Source organism: Monodon monoceros, unplaced genomic scaffold, assembly GCF_005190385.1.
Source record: "Monodon monoceros isolate NGI ecotype Baffin Bay Population unplaced genomic scaffold, NGI_Narwhal_1 Super_Scaffold_3, whole genome shotgun sequence".
In the NCBI taxonomy this organism is placed as follows: domain Eukaryota; kingdom Metazoa; phylum Chordata; class Mammalia; order Artiodactyla; family Monodontidae; genus Monodon; species Monodon monoceros.
This window is the reverse complement of record NW_021703780.1, coordinates 3,618,278-3,639,762: the sequence shown is the minus strand read 5'-3', so window position 1 is coordinate 3,639,762 and position 21,485 is coordinate 3,618,278. Positions and strand designations below refer to the sequence as shown.

Genomic DNA, 21,485 nt, shown 5'->3' with positions numbered 1-21,485 from the left:
CAGGGCCCTAGGGCAGAGCCACGCGCCTCCCGCCCCCGGCCCCGCCCCGGCCCCGCCCCGGCCGCTGACCCGACCCAACCTATCACTCCCGGCCCCTCCCCCCGCTCGGGCCCCGCCCCCGGCCCCGCCGCCACCTGTCGCCTTCAGGCCCCGCCCCAGCCCGCCCTCCCCGGGCTCCGGCCCCGCCCCTGGCCCCGCTCCAACCTATCGCGTTCAGGCCCCGCCCCGCCCCGGCCCCGCTCAGATCTATGGTGTCCCGGCCCCGTCCGGGAGTCAGTCCCCACCCCCACACCCCGCCCTCAGTCCCGCCCACGCCCTGGAACAGCCATGGCTGGAGTGGCCGGAAGGCTGGCGCGGCTGTGGTGCTCGGGCGCTCTCAGCAGGTAAGTGCCGAGCCCGGGCCCAAGGTCGCCCTCGGACGCCGCTGTGCTTGCGGGGGGCGCGCTGTCTGTTATCGCATCTCGGTAGCAGCAGGGTTTGCGGGCTTCCAGCAGAGCGTGACGTCAGGTGTCCCTCTCCCGCTCGCCCTCCTCTGGGCCGCAGGGTCAGGACTGCCGAGCTGGGTCTCGTCGCGCGCGTCCCCGCCCGCCCCCGCCGCCGGGCTCCGAGATGCTTTGCTGAATTGGGGGGGTCGCGTGAGCGGCCGTGCGGGCTCGTGCCCGCCGTGGGAGCGTGCCCCCAGATCAGGTGGGGGTGACCCGTCTGCTTCGTGGAGAACGTCCTGCCTAGTGATGGTGGCGGGATGCACAGCCGGGCCACGTGGAAACCAGAACCGGGCTGTGCACCGGCAAGGGGAAAACCTTGGAACGTGCCGGTTGCCTTCGGGGGTGGAGTTATGATTTTTCCGATTTTATATATTAAGCGGTCGTGTTTTGTAATTTTTTAAAAACTCTATTTTAAAATAAATAAGTTTGCACCATATTTTGTGAGAACTTGCACATTTCGCCCTTTATGTACATTTTAAGTTTTCCTTTCATTTTCTGCTTGTAACTTGCCAGGTGCCAAATTCATGTAAGATGCAGTTTTTTCCCTATTTGGAAAAAAAAAAAAAACGGATTCAATTATTTAATGTAAAACTCATAGAAGGCTAATTTTACTGAATGAGGCTAATTCAAGGTTTGAACCTACTCTTTGAAAGTTACATTATTGCAGAGGAGGTGATACATTTGTTAGGTTTGGGCTTTATTTGTAACTATTATTTTAATCATCTTTGATGCCTTTAACTTTATTACTCAGGGTCATTTGTTGTGAAACAACAGTGTTGTTTGTTTGTGACCTCACTGCTGTGCATTGATGCTTTCCCCTCCCCTCTGCTTACTGTGTGTGCTTAAAAAGCTAGTTACCTGGTAGCACTTGCTGTCTCTGCTCTGCACCTGGCTCATTAGACATCTCTGGGTTAGGGGTGAGTATGTCTGCTCAGCAGGCTTCACAGCCTAGCATCCAAGGCAGGTAGATTTCCCCCAGGTAGGTCTTTCACCTCCCTAAGAAAGAAGTGCTCTCTATCTGGAATGCCAGCAACTGCTCATCTCTGCTCTGAACATTTCTTTTTTTTTTTTTTTTTTTTTTTTTTTGCGGTACGCGGGCCCCTCACTGCTGTGGCCTCTCCCGTTGCGGAGCACAGGCTCCGGATGCACAGGCTCAGCGGCCATGGCTCACGGGCCCAGCCGCTCCGCGGCATGTGGGATCTTCCCGGACCGGGGCACGAACCCGTGTCCCCTGCATCAGCAGGGGGACTCTCAACCACTGCGCCACCAGGGAAGCCCTCCTCTGAACATTTCTTACATCTTCATTTTCCCCTCCTTTCACCTGTGTGTGTGCTGGGACACACATGTTTGCTGAGCAGAGTAAGGAATTGACCTGATAAAAGTTTATACTTTGTTGATCAGTGACTATGTGACTGAGCAAAGGGCTTATGTGCCTGAGGGGCAGAAAACCAAATTCTGACAGCAGGAGTTTGCAGCAAAGTAAGGATTTATTGCAGGGCACTAAGCAAGGCAGTGGGAGGACAAGCCTCAGGTCCACTCCAAATTGATCTTTGTGTTACAGGCTTTTTTTTTTTTTTTGAGGGGAAGAACAAAGAAGCTGAAATTAATTATCCTCTTGTGACATTTATTAATCATTGCGTGTCTCTGGTTTATAACTCTCTGGCCAGGTGGTCCATGGCACAGGGGTCTGTGAGTTCGTCCGGCTCTGCAGAAACAACCTGAGTCTGCACGTTAACAATGATGTCTATAATAGCAGTTTTAGTACAAAAACGATGTTATTGACAGCAGCAATTTTAGTCATCTGACTCTGGTTGATTAGTGCTCAGTTAGCCCAGGATTGAGGTCAGAGGAGACAAGAAAGGGAATAAAGTTTTGGACAGAGGGATGACTCACAAACTCGGTAAGGAAACTCGGTTTTAGGGGGGCTCAGTTTCAACTGCAGAGGCTGTTTCTGGACCTTGGGGCCCAAATGACTGAATTCTTTGTACTTTACCCCCTTGGTCTCAGTATCTTTATATTTTGTCTGGGGGTGGGGCAGGCATATTAAACTCAGAGACTGAGATTGTCTTTGCCACTGTTTTATTTAACCCAGGTTCACTGTGGGAATAGTAATAATTTCACAAGCCAGTAGCATACAGGATAATGCCTCTTCATAAGGCAGTAAAGAGTTTTGACTTTGCCATCCAAGAGCTGATGTCCAGCTGCCAGCCCCCAAGTAAAAGTCCCTTGATGCTGGAGCAGGTTGCTGATGTGGCCAGGCAGGCTGATTCTTCGGTGGCCGCTACATGGCTTTCACCACTGCTGATCGAAGAGTCCCCTTTACCATGGCAGGAGCTAGTGCCCCAAGGTCTTGGAGAGCTGTTTGGATCAGCAGAGGGGAGCCTTGCCCAGACTGACACTCTCGGACGGTCCTCACAAACTCTGGGGATTTATAGTCTCAGTGACCCCTCTGCATATAGTCACTTCATCTGCTCTTACAAGTACATCCCCTGCAGGACCCCTCAGACGCTGAGCTCCGAGCGGCTACCAGCCAGGAAGATGAGATGTCAACCTGACACAGCTCACATCATTCTTATATCAAAACCCCTTCACTTCTAAAAACAACTTTTTGGGTTTTTGCTTTCACTTCAGTTGTACGCAAGTGGCTCTGCAATCTTCACACCCCGCGCAGCACTCCGGGTCTCCTCCATCCCACAGGCCTCTACTGACTTCCTGCCCGTGGCACAATTCCACGGCTCCCCGGCTTCTGGCTGCTTTCTCTCTGTTTGATTTGAAGGCTACATGACTGCCGTTAGCTTCTGTACTGATTTCTTATCTCGGGACAGTTTTGGAAACCACTAACCATTCACAGCCAGGTGGCTGGGGAAGTATAGGGAAACTATTTCTGGAGAAACGTAGCATTTTGGCGTGTAAGGGCTGGGAATGATTAGCAGTCAGCCTGCCTGTTTGCAGTCCTCTGCAGGTCACTCGTTTCCCGGCACTTCAGCTGCACTTGTGTGGCCCAGCAATGAGAGCCAGCCAGAAGGACTTTGAAAATGCCACGAATCAGGTGAAACTCTTGAAGAAGGATCCAGGAAATGAAGTGAAGCTAAAACTGTATGCACTGTATAAGCAGGTAAATGCCTAAGGTGCGATATAAAGGCATTTTGAGCGGATAGGTCCTCAGACAGACGTGCTGTGTGTTGTACTAAAATGCAGCCTTAATGCTTTTAGGGATTGTGTTGCTGCCTTTCCTACCAAGAGTGTATACGTGAGAGTTTATTATATTAGACTTCAAAATATTATTAAGGCAAAAAGTAACTCCTCAGGACCACTCCAGAGTAAAAGAGACTTAAAAGATATAACAACCAAAGGTGTAGATCTTATTTGGCCACTAATTAAAATAAATCAGCTGAAGAAGTGCTCTTGAGACAATTGGGGAAATTTGATTAGAAACTGAGTATTAGGTGTTACCTAGGAATTATTCTTAATGGCATCATGGTTGTATAAGAAAATGTTTTGTTTTTGTTTTTGTTTTTTTAGGAATGCATACTGAGTACCTAGGGGTAAAATAGTATGGTGTTTGGCATTCTCTCAAATAATGAAGCGAAAAAGGAAAGAAAAGGGTGGATGAAGCAAGTATGGCAAAAATGAGCATTACTGAGTTTGGGTGACGAAGATTGGGAGTTCATGACAGTATTCTACTTTTGTATATGTTTGAAATTTTTTATTACAAAATTTTAAGACTCAAGTTTTTAAGTTACAATGTCTGAAAAATGTCCTGGGAAGCCAGCCCCTCTGGGTTCCTGTGTGTTTTCTATTTTTCTCTTCCTGTGACGCATGTGAGCCTCTCTTACTTTCATACTGGTGTGTATAGTAAAGAACTTAACTTTGCCCCCAAAGAGGTCTGACCTTCGCCCTTGGCTTCTGGGAGGTAATTTCTAAGCCCTTGAAATGCCAAGCGCGATAGCAGTGTCTTTGTTCGCCTGTAGAGCCTAACAGTGGTATTTCGAGTAGGGGCTGCGATTACACTTTAATCATGCCGAGGTGGTGGAGCCCCAGTGAAAACTCTGAACACTGAGGCTTGAATGAGCTTCGCTCGTGGGCAGTACTCTGTGTGTTGTCACTCATTAGTCTGGGACTGGAAGAGTACGCTGTCCTGACTCCGCAGTGGCCGGTTGGCGGCGGCCTGGGGTGTCACACACACACCTTCCCCAGATTCCACCCTCTGCATCCTCCCTTGCTGACCTTAATCCGTATCCTTTCCCCCTAATAACCAGTAACCAAGAGTACAGCAGCTTTCAGTACATTCTGTGAGTCATTCTAGCAGATTATTGAACCCGAGGGTGGTTTCGGGAGCCCCCCAGTCTCGCACTTGGTGTCAGAAGTGGAGGGGGGCAGTCTTACGGCCTGCGTTGCCTCTAATTTCTCAGATGGCTAACTCTTGCGAGGTGAGTCTTATCTCTCTTTCTTTGGAGAGTCTTAGCCTCCTTTGCTGCCCTTGTTTTTCAAAGCCTCTTTCTTCTTTCCTCTTTCAGCTAGTTATATTACAAAGTTGAAAAGCATGGTTATTAAATGGAGTTTTAAATCGCCATCTCTGAAAATAACTGAGTGCGTATTTTTTTCATCTCAAAACACTCAGTGCGCCTCCCCTCAAACAAGTAAACTTTAGTTGCTTTTTGGTTTCTGCTTGCGTGTCCTTCAGTTAAGTGTCCTAAGGGCCAGCGGCTCTGATGACCCCACCCCTGCCGCCTCGTACGCAGCTGCAGCTGTGTTGCTCAGTTATCAGATATCTGCCATGGAACTGGGTTGGGGAGGGTGTTCCTTTTGAATGGGCTTTCAGAATACACTGTGTGTTCAAAATGTTTGTGGGCGAGTTACCTTTGAAGATTGTTTGCTTGAAGATTTTGATCATGTATGAAGAATGTGACCATCGCTAAAACTAATGAACGATGATGATTTTTTAAAAAGTATTCAATACTTTCCCCAAACCCTAATCTTGCGTTATTTTCATGCACAGGCAGTTATAACTTATTTTAGGGACTGATAGCCAATGGCATATTTTGTCCCTCCAGTCTTTTTTCTCTTGCTTGTGCATTTTTAGCAACAGCATCAAAGGGAGAAGAAAATTCAAATAAATCTATGTACCTTGGGAGGGAAAGGTGCGTTCACGCTAGCGTGCATCTTATGGGTCTTAACTATTTAAGGCTCCAGTTTGCATGGGCGTTTGACCAATAATTGCCCCTCTCCTTTTCACAGGCCACTGAAGGACCTTGTAATGTGCCCAAACCAGGTGTGCTTGACTTTATCAATAAGGCCAAGTGGGATGCTTGGAATGCTCTTGGCAGTCTGCCCAAGGTACATTTACTTATCATTCTGCTTTTATTCCATTTGCTGTGCTCCTAAAGGAAGGGGTTGCTTCTGATTATTAAGCCTTTACAGATGAGCCTTCTAGATCTTGAGACCCCTCTACCGAACCAGAATCTCTGTTCTTTCTTCATTGCCAGGAAGTTTCTCAGAATGCTTGTTCACTGACCGTGGGCTGAAATTGTCATCTCTCTTCAGGAAACCGCCAGGCATAACTACGTGGACTTGGTGTCCAGTTTGAGTGCTTCATCTGAGTCCTCCATCCAGGTGACACCTGCAGCAGACAGGAAGCAACCAGGAAGTGACGCCCTGGTGGTGACCTCCCAAGATGGCATCACCACCATCACATTGAACCGGCCCGACAAAAAAAATGCACTCACCACTCAGGTAACACGACCTGCCCTAAGAGTCCGTCTTGCTTTTCTTTTCTTCCTCTGCCTGTTTCACTCAAAAACTATAGTGTGTCAGCATCCTTCCTGTTTCTGTGAGAGCTCATGTTTGATTTGTACAGAAGATTAATGATTGTGGCTACTTCATACAGCAGAGTGGGACATTCGTTATTTAGAATTCGTGGGCTTCGGGTAGGTTCTGCATGCCCAGAAGGCACTGCAACTTTTCTGATGATGGAAACTCAGATAAATGATGTGAATATAAATGAAACACATGTCACAGTAAGAGAAGATGCAGAGGGCTTCTCTAAGGTTGGCGTAGACGCTCCCTGGACATATCTTCATGTCACTTAGACTTGAGAGTGAGTACTAATCTACTTGCATGGAGCTTTATTTTGTACAAGTAGAGGGAAAAAGGAGAGAAGAACTTAAATAGATCATAACCCAGCTCTGCTTGAAATGAGCTGCTTCACAAGGGCACTGTTAGTCTTTGAATCGGTCATTGAACTAGAACAATAATAGAAATAACCCCTTCCACAGCCTAAGCATCCATCAATGGATGATGGACAAAGAAAACATGGTACATATACACAGTGGAATACTGTTCAGCCATAAAAAGTTGTGAAATCTTGCCATTTGTGACAACGTGGATGGCCTTGAGGGCATTATGCTAAGCGAAATAGCTTAGAGAAAGGCAAATACCGTATGACCTCACTTACAAATACAGAGAACAGCAGATTGGTGGTCGTCAGAGGTGTGGGGTGAAGGGGGTCAAAATGTACAAACTTGCAGTTATAAAATGAAAATGTCACAGGGATATACTGCACAGCGCAGCGACTATGATACTGTTTTCCGTGTCTAAAAGTTGCTAAGACAATAAATCTTAAAATTTCTTATCACAAAGAAAAAACATTGTAACAATGTGTGGTGATGGACATTGGCTTATTGCAGTCATTTTACAATGTATACAAATATTAAATCATTATGTTATACACCCGAAACAAACATATGTATCATTTAAAAAAAAAATAAACCGAAGTTTAAGGAAAAAATAGCCACTTCAGCCCTTTCCCCTTGACAAAAAAAGTAGAGAATTAATTGGATACTTGGTGCTGAACTGGGAGTAAAATTCAAAAGGGCTGTAACCCCTTTTCATTGGACGTATCACCTCTATTGTAGTAGAAAAAGCACACTACCTTAAAATAGTCTTAAATAAGGATTCCATGAAGTTGGATATGCACTATGCAGTTAACAAAGCATTCGAGTCTCAAAACATTTTCCTTTTCTCCTGACTCTTTTTTTTTTTTTTTTGCGGTACGCGGGCCTCTCACTGTTGTGGCCTCTCCCGTTGCGGAGCACAGGCTCCAGACGCGCAGGCTCAGCGGCCATGGCTCACGGGCCCAGCCGCTCCACGGCGTGTGGGATCTTCCCGGACCGGGGCACGAACCCGCGTCCCCTGCATCGGCAGGCGGACTCTCAACCACTGCGCCACCACGGAAGCCCACTGACTCGTTTTTATATATCCATGATAGTAATAGTAATAACTACTCTTTACAGAGTGGCGCGTGTGTGTCGATACTTTCCACACAGAGGTTTAATTCCCACAAGGAGCCGACCACTAATGCTACCTAACAATAAAATAATTAGGTTAAGTACTTATTTGCTCCAACTCACATGACTAATAACCAGGAAGATCTAAGTTGAAGCCACGATCTCTCCATCCCTTAAGCCTGGCTCTTCCCAGATACCCTGTCATGCTTCATCATCATCCCGGTAGTCATGGTGGAACTACTTCCTCATTCCCTCCCTCAGTAGAAATGATTTCACCTCCATTCATACGTTATGTAAAGTCCATGCGTCTGTTTTTTCAGTAAAGGATGTGTATCTGTAAACGTCAGCGCTCTTCACCATTCTCTCCCTCATCTAAGGTAGAAACTGCACCTGTTTTAAATGCCTTGAAAGCTATGAGAGCTACACGTCCAAGATTTTCAGAGACGTTGCTGATTTGAAATATTGGGCCCACTGTTCTTGACGGAGTCCAGCCTCTCACCCTCCATAACACTCCCAGGCTGCCTGCCACACTCATGCTGTCTTGACGTCCCAAATAAAAAACTGCTTCCTGGAAATCTTTCTCTGCTCCCCGCCCCGTCCTACCCACCCTAGAAAAGGACCGGCAGCTCCTCTGAGCTTTCTGCTGCTTTGTACTTTCCACCCATTTTAGAACTGTCCCTCCCCGTCTATTAATTCCAAAAGCTCAAGGACTGTGTCTTACTTGTTCATTTTGGGGGAAAAACGTGGATATGTTCCCCAGCATCTTCTACATAGCACTTGGTACAGAATACGCACCACGTAATCATAGAAGGAATGGAAGTCCTTTCAGTGTTTCGTTCTGGCTCTATAAATACAGCCAGCGTAAGTGTTTGGCACTTTGCAGAGGGTGGGCTTTGCAGACTGATGTTTAGTGAAGACCCTGGGTGATGGTTACCATTTTCAGAGTTTTTTTCTTTTCCTCGTCTTCCCCCTTTCACACAGATGTATCACGACATCATGCTTGCACTTGAGGCTGCAAGCAAGGATGATTCAGCCATAACTGTTTTAACAGGTGAGACATTTTCTTAGATTTCTAGTTAAATTTCTATTTGGGGGGATTTTCATCTAAGTAGGAAATTGAGTAAATAGGCTCTAATATCTTTCCTAGTGCTAAGATACTCTACTTCTTAAATACATAAAAAATACGATAGACACAGGATTGATATCTTTATCACGTAAAAAGCAGATACAAATTGGTAAGAAAAGTACTAAGACCTATTAGATAATCGGGTGAGTAAAATGAACAGATAATTTATATGAGAAAGTACAGGCATAAAAGAAACAAGGAAAATGCAACCAGATTAATAAACAGAAATCAAAATGATGAGATACCACTTTATACTTACCTGAATTAGCAAAATTTCCTGTTATACCCAATTTTGACAAGGTTATGGAAGAATAAATGCCTCTACTCCCTTGCTGACAGCAGCGTGATGGCTATAAAAAGTGTAAGTAGCTAAGGAAAGGGCATTTGACAGTATGTAAAATGTTCATATACTTTGATACAGGGATCCCACTTATGGGAATTTATTTTAGGGAAATTATCCAAGAAAAAGGAAAGGTCTCATGCAAGAAAGATAATCTTTGCAGCATTACTTATAATTGTGAAAATGTTAAAACATTGTAAATATGCTGCGTGACAGAATAATAAAGCACATTATAGAACATCCAGTAGACTATATACTGTACAAGTATTAAAAATTACAACTCTAAAAACCGACAGTATAGCAAACGTTTAAGATATAATAAAAAGCATTAGCAATTATATCAGCACTGTGATAATAAGTGGAAAATATGATGGATGCTTCTGGGCCTGGGCTGATGAGAACTCAGAGAATGGAAGTCATTGAACCTGGAAGGGGCACTGCGTGTAGTGGTACAAGCTGAGGGTCAGGACTCGGATCAACTGGTGTTTAAATCCGGGCTTCATTCCTCACTACCTGTGGGCGACCTCTGCTTCCTGAATGGAGAAGACAGTGTCTTCCTAACCCCACAGAATGGTCGAGGTGGTGGCACGAGACAGTGCAGGGCAGGGCTCACAGCAGGTACTTGGGAGACGGGAGCTGTTACCGTTTGTTGACGCAGTGGAAGCAGGACTGATTTTATTTTATTTTATTTATTTTCTTTTTTGGCCACGCCGTGCAGCTTGCGGGATCTTAGTTCCCCAACTAGGGATTGAACCTGCACCCTTGGCAGTGAAAGTGCAGAGTCCTAACCACTAGACCACCAGGGAATTCCCAGAGTGATTTTATTTTCTTTTAATTTTCATTAAAATTTGTAAAATATATAATATTATATAGAGATATCAGAGATCTTTCAGTAAAAAAGGGAGATGAGGAGAAAGAGAGATACCTAACAGCTGATGAGGGGGGGTGAAGGAAAGGGAAGAGTTGAGCATGGCCCTTGTGTTTCACAAATACACCTCGGAGAACGGAGGCAACAAAATCAGTCTAGAGGTGGCGTTGGCTTGATACAGGAGAAGAATGTTTTCTGGTTTTTTAATTAAAAATTTTTTTAACATCTTTATTGGAGTATAATTGCTTTACAATGGTGTGTTAGTTTCTGTTCTATAACGAAGTCAATCAGCTATACATATACATAAAAAATTTTTTAACTAAAAGTATAATACAGGCACATGGTTTTTTAGAAAATCCAGAGATTGTGAAATGGCGTATAGCAAAACTAAATCTCACTCTCCTTGGAACCCCAGTCTTGCTTCCTAGAAAAACTCAGCTTTTCTTGAGCCTTCCAGAAACTGCCTACGTGTGTATGTGTGTGTACTCCACCTCTTGTAAACAGAAAAGGAAGCATATAGTACATACACGCTATACCCACCTTCTCCTAACAGCATATCCCGGAAAATGGTTCTCTGTCAGCATGTATACATCTAAGTTTTTCTCTGCAGGACTACAAAGTACGAAAGTTTTGGGATTCCATAATTTATTTCATCATTCCTGTATTGCTGAATGGGTAGACTGTACTTAGTCTTTTGCTATTAAAATCATGCTGCAAGGGTATCCTTGGACACATGTCTTGCAGTGAATGCGCAAAATTCAAAGGCTATGTTCTTAGAAGTGAAGTTGCTGGGTTTCATAATAATGGTAATACCGGCTAACGTTTTTATCATACTTCCTGTTTGCTGACACTGGTCTAAGCATTTTAATTCATCTGATAGCGTTTTGATTCTTCACTTTTCTAAGCTTTCTTGCAATAACCCCGTGAGATTAGGCCCTATTATTACTCGTATCTTACAGGTGAGGAAACCGAAAGGTTAGGTTTTGATAAATAGCACTTTTCCTGTGGTGATTTTCTGTATATCCTTCACGTTCGTTTTCTAGTTCCTGTTTGATCTCAACGTTGTAATAGTAGGTCCTTTAATTTCCAGAAAGGATTTTTTTTTTTTTTTGGTTTTCCATTTCTGTTATCAATTCCTAGTTTATTGTATAATAATCAGAAATGATTGGTTTTACTAATTCTACTTTTTTTAGAATCTATTAAAATTTCGTGTATATTAGCTATATATTGAAATCTCTGCCTTGAAGATTAAGAATCAACAAAATGGCCAATATTTTATATCATCCAGGGACACTTAAAAAGTAAGTTCAGGGACTTCCTTGGTGGTCCAGTGGCTAAGATTCCATGTCCCCAGTGCAGGGGGCACCGGTTCGATCCCTGGTCGGGGAACTAAGATCCCACATGCCACACGGTGCAGCCAAAAAATAATAGTAATGAAAAAATATTTTAAATAAAAAAAATTTTTAAAAATTATAAGTTCATTCTTGATTTTTAAGGTATAGAGTTACAATTATATCAATTAGACTTGCCTCTCTAATTCATGTTATATAGATTTCCTAAATTCTGTTTTCTAATTTATCTGTCTGGACTGAAAAAAGAAAATTAAAGGCATCTGTTTCTCTCAGCCCATGCTACGCTGGGTCCCCCCCTCCCCAGAGCCTTTGCACATGCTGTCACCGCTGGAGAGTATTCCCCCCACCCTCTTTCCATCTACCCCTGCCCGTGTCCTTCAGATCTCAGTCCAGTCATTCCCGCCTTAGCAAAGTCCCTCCCTGAACCCCCAGGCGAGAGCAGAGCCCCATTGCCTGCTCTCCTGTCCTCGTGTCCGTTTGCATCATCATAGTTGCATTGCCTACAGTTATTCATGTGTCTTTAAATCAAGGTCCAGCTGACTCCCTGGTCTGTCAATTAGGGCAGGACCCCAGCTGGTCCACCAGTGTATTTCCAGAGCTTGGTACAGAGCCTGGCACATACAAGATGCCCAGTGACTACTGCAGAGTGAGTGAGTGCTGGATCCATGGATTTTGTTTACAGGCAATGGGGACTATTATTGTAGTGGGAATGATCTGACCAACTTCACGGATATTCCCCCTGGTGGAGTGGAGGAGAAAGCCAGAAGCGGGGCCGTTTTACTGAGGTGAGAGCACGTTTGTCTCATCCCGGGGGGCTTATCCTTATCGGTGTGGGGTCTTCAGCTGCGCCAAAGTAAAATAAATACTTCTTAGGTTCCGTGTAATCGGCTGTGACTTTAGGCAAGCATATTTCTCCAAGCTTCTATCAGTAGGGGGCATTTGCTCCATCACTGTAACTTCTGTTACCCGTTCTCCTGGCCTCCCTACACCACATTTGATTGGAAAGCATACAAGTCAACTACCGCTACCAATTAAATTCTCCCATATTGAGGCAGAGGAGTTTAGCAACTTCTCCTCTGGCCAGAGGAAGGCGTGACTGCCATGATCGCTGCTCATAGGAGACTTGAAATGGTCTGGGAAGACGCAGAGGGCGTGAAGGCGTCTCCTCCCGCCTCGTTAGTCCCCGCTGCATCTCTGGTGCCCACTGAGCTGTGATACTGCAGCACGTGCTGGCAGCCACCCTCGCCTCTGAGTCTACAGCTGGCTTCCGTCCCTGACCGAATGCCTAGAACACAAGATTTGAACCAAGGCTGACCTGTGGGACTCTGCGAGTTTCCCTCAAGTGCCGTTCAGATGGGAGGAACCTGGTGCGAGAGGCCGGGGAGGTGGCAGGGCAGAGAGGCACTGCTGGGCGATGGGAAATCCACCAGCCTGGCCAGAAAAGCACGTTCCAGACTCACCCTGTCTCGCCTGCATACTTCAGTGATGCTACTTTGGCATATTTAAACATGCTTTTATATTTCCACGTCTGTAGGGATTTTGTCGACCGTTTTATAGATTTTCCGAAGCCTCTGGTTGCAGTGGTAAATGGACCAGCTGTAGGAATCTCCGTCACCATTCTCGGGCTATTTGATATCGTGTATGCGACCGACAGGGTAAGTCAGCTCCCAGAAATGTATGAAGTTATACAAGTTAAAAAGAGATCCTCTGAATTCTCCTTTATTGTTGCTAGTAGTAAACAGATTACATATGGTTTATGGTAGAATGGACCGAATTTAAATTTTTCCCAAAGAATTAGTCTAATATGACGCTTTTTTTTTTCCTTTACTATTAACTTGAATTTTCCTAAACACGAATATTGTTGTGAACATTTTTGCCCCAGCTCTTTTGGTTCTGTGCTCTAATCCCGTTACACAACACTTGTTCATTTTTACTCTAAAACAGTCAGGAACCTTCAAAGCTTGTTAGCAGGGGGCAAAAAATAGCTGCTTTGGAGGTTATGCAAGTGAGTTATTTGATCAGTTTTTCCAAGTAAATGAATCGTGGAATTTATAAATCCAGAATAAGGAAGAACTTTCAGGCGTTATTCTACTTTCACTCCCTCCTTTGCAGATAAGAAAACCAAAGCTCAGAGAAGTCGTGTTCACCATTGAATTATATAGATTTTAATTTTTCTTCCTACTACAGTCATAATATATGTCATAGTAGAAAATAAAATTTTGGAAAATATGGAGAAGTACAAAGAAAAGAGTTAATTTAAAAGTCACTCCTTATCTCACCACTCAGATAAGCAGTGCTAACATTTGGGTTATTTAACTTATCTAATTTAACCAGTCCCTGACACTGGAACCCTAGAATATTTCCAGTTTTTATCCTTATAAACAAAAATGTGATGAACGTTTGTCTTAGAACGTTTACTGTAGAACTAATAACCACCTCTTAGGGTTATCAGATTCTTGGAGTGACTTTTGCTTTTGTGGCAGTACAATTTGCTAATGTACATACAGCCTTGCCGGGAACACTTGGTTTTTACCGCTGAAGAGATTCCTGGCTTTGTTTGGAGGTGTTTTCTCCACTGATGGGGCCGTATATGAGGGTCCTTAACTCTGTGGCTCACCTTTTACTGGATTCCTTTCAATGAGGTTGGGCATATTGTCGGATCTAATTTTTACTAATAATTTTCCCATAAAAATAGCAAATGGAAGTCTAGATGCTAGGCTACCTAACCTTTGTAGGTGGAAGTCTCTGCTCAAAGGCAGAAATTAACAGTCTTCGGTCACATTCTGTGTGTTAAATGACCAATTAATTGACCTGCTTTGAGCAGGGTGGGATCAGGAGTTCCTGACCTGACCTTGGGGGTCTCATTCTTCAGTACTTGGAGGCCAGTATCATCATATTTGAATCTTGTCCCGATTCTCCCACTGGATTCCAAATGATTGTCATGTACATCATCTTTTTAAAGATTTCTAGGACTCCCATCTTACGATACAATTTGAATTAAAATTGAAATCAGAGGGAAATGCATATATATTATGTATGCTAAAAGATTGGGCCCAAAGTAAAATATTTGACAAATAGTGACCACTGCTAAGAGTTCACCCAACTGAATTAAACCAAGGTTCAATTTAAAATCAGGCAAAGACACAGAAGAAAGAAGCTGTGGAGAGGAATTCATTTTACAGGGTTTCTCATTTCTGGCTTCATGAATAGATACCATATTAAATGTGGGTTAACATTTAACCCATATAACCAAGTTATTCTTTATTATGGGCAATAAGTAGTGCCTCTGCCTATTAGCTTCTCTGTCAGCAAACAGTACATTTCCTCTTTGAGTTAATAAAAAGGCAGAAATCATAACAGTAATAGATCTTTGAGCGCTCAGTATCTAGGAGGCACTCTGCTGATGCAATTATATGTGTTCAGTAAATGCCCATGTTAACTGCCCTGCGAGGCAGGTGCTCTCACCCCATTTTACAGATGAGAAAACCGTGGCACAGAGAAGTTAAGAAGCTCCAGGGTCACCAGGCAGCCTGACGCCAGCATCTAACCCTTAACTACATCTACTGCTCCATTGCTTATAATAATGTTTATAAGTGAATTAAATGCTGCTTATTATCAGCTTTCCACGCACCTGTTTGTGGCTCTTACCAAGGTTGGCTTCTTCTTTCAGTTTTCTGGTCATGTTCTTTAGGCTGTGACTTCTCAGCACATTTTCTCCAATACGCTTTCTTTTAGGGGGGGAAAGAGAAGACAGGTGACATTAATAACTGTTTACTTTATACTTTTATTATTTTGATTTGTATGCTTTGTACATTATATGTTTATATCTTCTAGCAATATTCATTTAAAAAAACCCCACCATACCTGATTATGGGAAATGAAGTCTAAATATGCTGTTTACGGAATTGTTGATTATAAGTTAATTTCCTTTCATAAGAACTTTTCATTCATCAAGAAACACACAAAACTATTTCTGACATCTAGAAAAATACTACAAATGACTCTGTAGTCTAAATAACCAATATTAAAGTAGTTTCTGGTATTTAAAACCAATCAAAAAACCTCCGGGGCAAAATCAAGACAAATGGCAGATTGAAGAAGTAATTTTTCAACTCACAATAGAGGCTAACCTTTCTAATGTATTTTTTAAAATGTGTCTATAAAGTGATGGATCAACAAATTAATATAAAAATACACGACAGAGAGGAATAAATAGCTCACAGAAAAGGAAGTATAAATGGCTCTTAAAAACCACGTGAGAAAGACACCATTAAGAAAAGGACTTGTAGGGACTTCCCTGGTGGTGCAGGGGTTAAGAATCTGCCTGCCGATGCAGGGGACACGGGTTCGAGCCGTGGTCTAGGAAGATCCCACATGCCGAGGAGCAACTAAGCCTGTGTACCACAACTACTGAGCCTGCGCTCTAGAGCCCGCGAGCCACAACTACTGAGCCCTCATGCCACAACTACTGAAGCCCGTGTGCCTAGAGCCCATGCTCCACAACAAGGGAAGCCACGGCAATGAGAAGCCCGCACATTGCAAAGAAGAGTAACCTCTGCTCGCTGCAACTAGAGAAAGCCCGTGTGCAGCAATGAAGACCCAATGCAGCCATAAATTAATTAATTTTTTAAAAATAGACAACCAATCCAACTTAAAAATAGTGGGCAAAGTATTGCAAGCTACTTCACCAAAGAAGGTATGCAAATGGCTGATAAACACACGAAAAGATGCTCAACATCATTAGTCATCAGGGAACAGCAGATTAAAACCACACCAAGGGCTTCCCTGGTGGCACAGTGGTTGAGAGTCCACCTGCCGATGCGGGGGACACGGGTTCGTGCCCCGGTCCCGGAAGATCCCACATGCCGCGGAGTGGCTGGGCCCGTGAGCCATGGCCGCTGAGCCTGCGCGTCCGGAGCCTGTGCTCTGCAACGGGAGAGGCCACAACAGTGAGAGGCCCACGTACCGCAAAAAAAAAAAAAAAAAAAAAAACACACCGAGACACCACAACACACCTACTAGAGTGGGTAAAATTGAAAAGACTAAGGATAACGACAGGTTTAGGGAGAACGCGGAGTGGTTGGAACTCCCTGCTGCACCTCGGAAAATAGTCTGGCAACGTCTCAGAAAGTTACACCACACGTGAACCACACAGCCCAGCAATTGCATGCCTGGGCATTTACCCAAGAGAGTTGAAAATACACCTTCATCATAACCTTATTCATAATATCCGGAATACTGGAAATACCACAGTGGCTCCAACTGGTGAATGGATAAGCGAATTATGACACATCCGTACAATGGAATACTTCCAGAAATAAGAAGGAACAGACCTTAATATGTGCAGTAACAACGTGGTGACTCAAGAGCCTGCTGCTAAGGACAGAAGCCCACAAAAGGAGAAGAGGCTACAGAACGTATGATTCCATTTATATGCATTCTAGAAAAGGCAAAACTGTAGGAACAAAACATCAGTGGTTGCTTGAGGGTGAGAGACAGACTGCAGAAGCGGCGTGAGGAAACTTTGGCGTGGGGGGGGGTGATAGAACTATTCTATATCTTGGTCATGGTAGTGGCTACATAACTGTATACATTTGTTTAAAACTCATCAAACCGCATACGTTAAGAGTGGATTTTGTATACAGGCAGACCTCAGAGAGATTGTGGGTTTGGTTCCAGACCACCGCAATAAAGCAGATATCACAATAAAGTGAGCCACGGGACTTTTTTGGTTTCCCAGTACATATAAATGTTATGTTTACATTATACTGTAGCCTATTAAGCATGCAATAGCATTATGTCTAAGAAAACAATCAGACATTTTAAAACAGCTTTAATTTAAAAATAACGCTGTTGGGAAAATGGCACCAGCAGACTTGCTCGACTTAGGGTTGCCCCAAACCTTCCATTTGTAAAAAAAAAAATAAAAATGTGGTATCTGCGAAGCACAATAAAGCAAAGCACAATAAAAGGAGGTCTGCCTGTATAATAATACAATAACCATAATTTTTTTTAAAGTTCTTCAGTTAAGTATTGTAAGGAGGATAGAAACAAATAGTGAATTTTTTGAAATCACATGTGAAGAGATGATTTTCTTTTTTTTTTTTCTCGCTTTTCAAAAAGGCAACATTTCATACTCCATTCAGTCACCTAGGCCAGAGTCCAGAAGGATGCTCCTCTTACACTTTTCCGAAGATAATGGGCCCAAGCAAGGTAATTTTTGGAAACCTTAAAATGAAAGGTAATGTCATCTCCATTCCAAAAGTAACCCCACACTCTGTTCTTTCCCTCTATAGTAGAGGCAGCAGACGGAAGCGAATTATTTGCTCCCCAACTCCAAGAGTTTTAAACATAGAGGAACCAGGCTGTGGGAAGCGTCTGGTCCGCAGGGAAATTTAGACGCTCTGTCCCCAAACTGGGGGTGACTCTCAGCTGGGTGCCCCGTGCTCCCAGCGCCGTTCCCGGCCCCCACAGCCTTTCCTCCAGACTGTCCCACAGGGCAGCAAGGCTCCAAGGGGCCCAGTGGCTGCTCAGGTCTGTCCCTGCAGTTATGGAAACCTAGGTGCCCACCCTTGATGGGCAGGACCCCAAGGGGATCATGACAAGACCGAGAGCCGGGGGTAGGGAGAGGCTTAGCAAACATCCTTCGGGATCTGAAAGGGGGGGAGTGGGAATTGAGCCTCTGTTCGTTGCTATTAGGTTTTCATTGAAAAAAATGTATATTTTTAAAATCTCTTTTCTTTTGTTTCTGGACATGCCATGCAGCTTGCAGGATCTCAGTTCCCCGACTGGGGATTGAACGACCCCGGCCACGGCAGTGAGAGCCTGAAATCCTAACCATTAGGCCACCAAGGAATTCCCTTTTTAAATCTCTTTCTTCAGTCACGTGCCCTGAATTCTTATACAGCTTTGAACTTTGAAAATTTGGGCAGACCCGACCCTAAGGCTTAGAACATTTGACTCTGAAACCGTCTTTCCTTTTCTGGAAGAGAAATTGCAAACATGGGAAAGGATATCCACTTGGTGCCCCCAGTATTGTTAGAAACTGAACATCAGTCTCCCTCACTTTCCTTCAGTTAAGTGGAGCTCATTGGAGTACCTGGGCAGGTAAAGAAAACTGTCAGAGCCAGACCACTGTGTGAATTTCCAGGGAAAGGAACTTAAAAAAAAAAATATATATATATATATATATTTATTTATTTATTTATTTATTTATTTATTTATTTTGGCTGCGCCGCGTCTCAGTTGCAGCACGTGGGATCTTTAGTTGCAGCATGCAGACTCTTAATTGAGGCGCGCGGGATCTAGTTCCCCAACCAGGGATCAAACCCAGACCCCCTGCATTGGGAGCGTGGAGTCTTACCCACTGGACCACCAGGGAATTCCCCGGGGAAGGGAATTTTGACAGTTGGTGTGCCTAAATGTTGGTTGGCATTTCCTATGATGGTGATTTTTCTTTTTGTTTTATAATTGTTTATAGTGTATAAAACAGGAACTCATTGCTGCTGTGTGTCGTAGAATCAACACCTGCCTCACAGCCTTTCTGCCCCAGGCTCCCAGCTCTTTTTGCTCCACATCGTAGACAAACACAGAAGCAGCAACCTCTACAAACTGTCCAGAAAGCCCAATGGTCTCAGCCCAAAGTTGGCAAACCATTGCCTGTGGCGCCATCAGTTTCTCCCTTAATGAGAAATATTGGCAGCCTCAGAGGCCAGAAGGAGATGTCCCTGTGTCTACTGAAAGCAGTTCATTCTGAAGTTAGCTGAGCCTTGTTTCACTGCGTTAACGTCTCAATCCCGCTTTTCGTTGCAGGCAACAGAGATGCTCGTTTTTGGGAAGAAGTTAACAGCCCGGGAAGCATGTACCCAAGGACTTGTTACTGAAGTTTTTCCCGACAGCACTTTTCAGAAAGAAGTTTGGGTCAGGCTGAAAGCATATTCAAAGCTCCCCCCAAATGTTAGTATTCGTTTTCTTGTTTGTTTTGTTTTGCTTGTAAGAACCATGGAAATCATCTGTTTGCCTTAAGAGAATAAGCAGTTTAAAAAACAAGACAGCTGGCTCTGAGCACATCTAAATCTGAGATTAAAAGCAAGCATAATAATGTTAGAAATACTGATTTTTACAAAACTTATCAAATAGGCATTCCATTGCTGTGGAGACCGAGGGACGGTTCTCTCTGGGCACCACTTTGAGGAGGTTGATAGGCAGCCTTTGCCAGCACTTTCATCCTTGAATCCAGGTGAGCAGCCAGACAGGTTAACTTTGAGGAGATTCTGACCACACAGCACCTTCGTTTTTATATGTGATAGCTGGTGACTGATTTTCTCATGTTCTCACTGCTCAAAATGTCCTGGAGCCAGAAGCTTTGGTTTCTATCTACAGCTTCTTAGAAATGTGTGATCACAAGCCCTGCCCCACACCTCCTGGGAGGATGTGTGCACACACGAACGTTTGAGGAACAGTGTCTTATCTACACATATTTCTTAAGGTGTCACAGGATCAAATGAACGACAGAGAAACAAGCATCAGAATTCTAGAATAATCTCACTCCTCTTAGAATGCCTCTTAACCTCACTGTTGGTTTTGTTTTTTCAGGCCATGAGAATTTCAAAACAGGTCATCAGAAATACGGAGAAAGAAAAGTTGCACGCAATTAATGCTGAAGAAAGCAACATCCTGCGGGAGAGGTGGCTGTCAGATGAGTGCATGAATGCCGTCGTGAGCTTCCTGTCCAAAAAAGCAAAGCTGTGATGGCCATCACATCAAAGCTAAACGTTTCCAAGGAAGGGATGTGCTACTATTTCTGCTTTCCAATTCCTGAACCAAGTAAACCTCTCTGTGCCTTTTTTCAGTGCTAAAATACCAGTTATGATAATTATACTTCACTAGAGCCCTGATGAAAAACAAACGACGTGAAACCAGCTTTGAGAATTTACGTAGGTTTTTGGTAGTGGGGAGTCTTACGTCTTTCGCTATGAATCGCTGTTGCCAGGCACACTGAAACATTGTGCCCGGCGTCCTGCTCTGAAAGGCATTCACAGTGCTGCAGGCTGAGACCGTGTGTTCGAAAACCACTACTGCACTTTGCCGTCCACACAGGCTCACTGACTTGATCGGCCCAAACACCGACAGTCTCTGGATGACCGAGTCAACATCTTCAGTGGGTCGCATGTTCTTTTTCAGCCCTCTGGCAGGGGGAGCAAACAGAGGGAGCAATATTACTAGAGGATGAATTAGAATCTTAGTTTCATCCCCCCCCTATAATTTGATAAAAAGGGATGAAGGGATTGGATTGTTTCATTGGAAAGTGATGTTCTGTATCAGTGATTATTTCCTCATTTATCGTATAGTCTTCATTCTCGTTTAATGTGGTACTTTATAAAAAGCACACCTGAAAGCTGCCTTAACTGTCCTTGTGACTCTCTGTTTCGATGGCTGCCATATGAATCACTTGACGAGTTTAATTCCAGTGGCTGTAGGATTGGCATGGAAGATTTTGCTCTTCTAAATGTCCTCCTTCCTTTTTAACCTCCTTCAAGCATCAGCATCCAGATAGCCAACCCACCAGACCTCTTAATTCTTAATTTTTTTATTCCAGTAATCCGAATCCAAAGTGTTCACTCTTATAGGAAATACATTAATAGTAATAACCCATTCATGTTTACTGAGCACTTACTATTTGTTTCCAGTGCTTAATGCCCATAAGCACATGTCCTCAAAAAACAATGCCCAAAATTTAAAATGAGGTAAACTGTTGCTGCTACCCATTTACAAGTAAGGAGTCCAAGGCATGGAGATGTAAGTAGCTTTTCCAGAGTCAGAGTCCCAGTAAGGGTCAGAGAGTCCCAGCCCCACTGTGTCCCCGTGAGCCACCCATCCCTCCCACTGACTTCAACTAACATCTCTGGAAAAAAGGTGAAAAACAATGGCTTGAGGTTGCTGACATTAAACAAAAGCAGATGGATTATGGTAAGGCATCAAAATGTGGAGAAGCATCTGCCCATGAGTTTCTGAGATTGTGGGACGTT

At 44.0% G+C, this 21,485-nt stretch overlaps 1 protein-coding gene across 2 annotated transcripts; it reads left to right on the top strand.

The window, feature by feature from the left end:
• The first annotated feature begins 314 nt into the window (after positions 1–314).
• ECI2 (enoyl-CoA delta isomerase 2) lies at positions 315–20,744 on the top strand. 2 transcript variants are annotated; one of them, XM_029243548.1, is made up of 10 exons: positions 315–383; positions 3,438–3,600; positions 5,724–5,822; positions 6,030–6,218; positions 8,753–8,822; positions 12,140–12,242; positions 12,992–13,112; positions 17,581–17,670; positions 19,270–19,413; positions 20,053–20,744. In XM_029243548.1, exons 1-10 carry the CDS (start codon positions 328–330, stop codon positions 20,206–20,208), a joined length of 1,191 nt encoding a protein of 396 aa, XP_029099381.1. In that variant the 5' UTR covers positions 315–327; the 3' UTR covers positions 20,209–20,744. The 2 variants fall into 2 exon arrangements, with proteins under 2 accessions (XP_029099381.1, XP_029099382.1); XM_029243549.1 differs by having other exon boundaries at positions 338–383; positions 3,423–3,600.
• The last annotated feature ends 741 nt before the right edge of the window (positions 20,745–21,485 follow it).

Excerpts from the sequence above, each read along its gene's own strand:
- ECI2 (XM_029243548.1), top strand. The coding sequence starts at position 328 with ATGGCTGGAGTGGCCGGAAGGCTGGCGCGGCTGTGGTGCTCGGGCGCT. Across the intron at positions 384-3,437 it reads TGCTCGGGCGCTCTCAGCAG|TCCTCTGCAGGTCACTCGTT; the intron begins GTAAGTGCCGAG and ends GCCTGTTTGCAG. Across the intron at positions 13,113-17,580 it reads TCGTGTATGCGACCGACAGG|GCAACATTTCATACTCCATT; the intron begins GTAAGTCAGCTC and ends CTTTTCAAAAAG.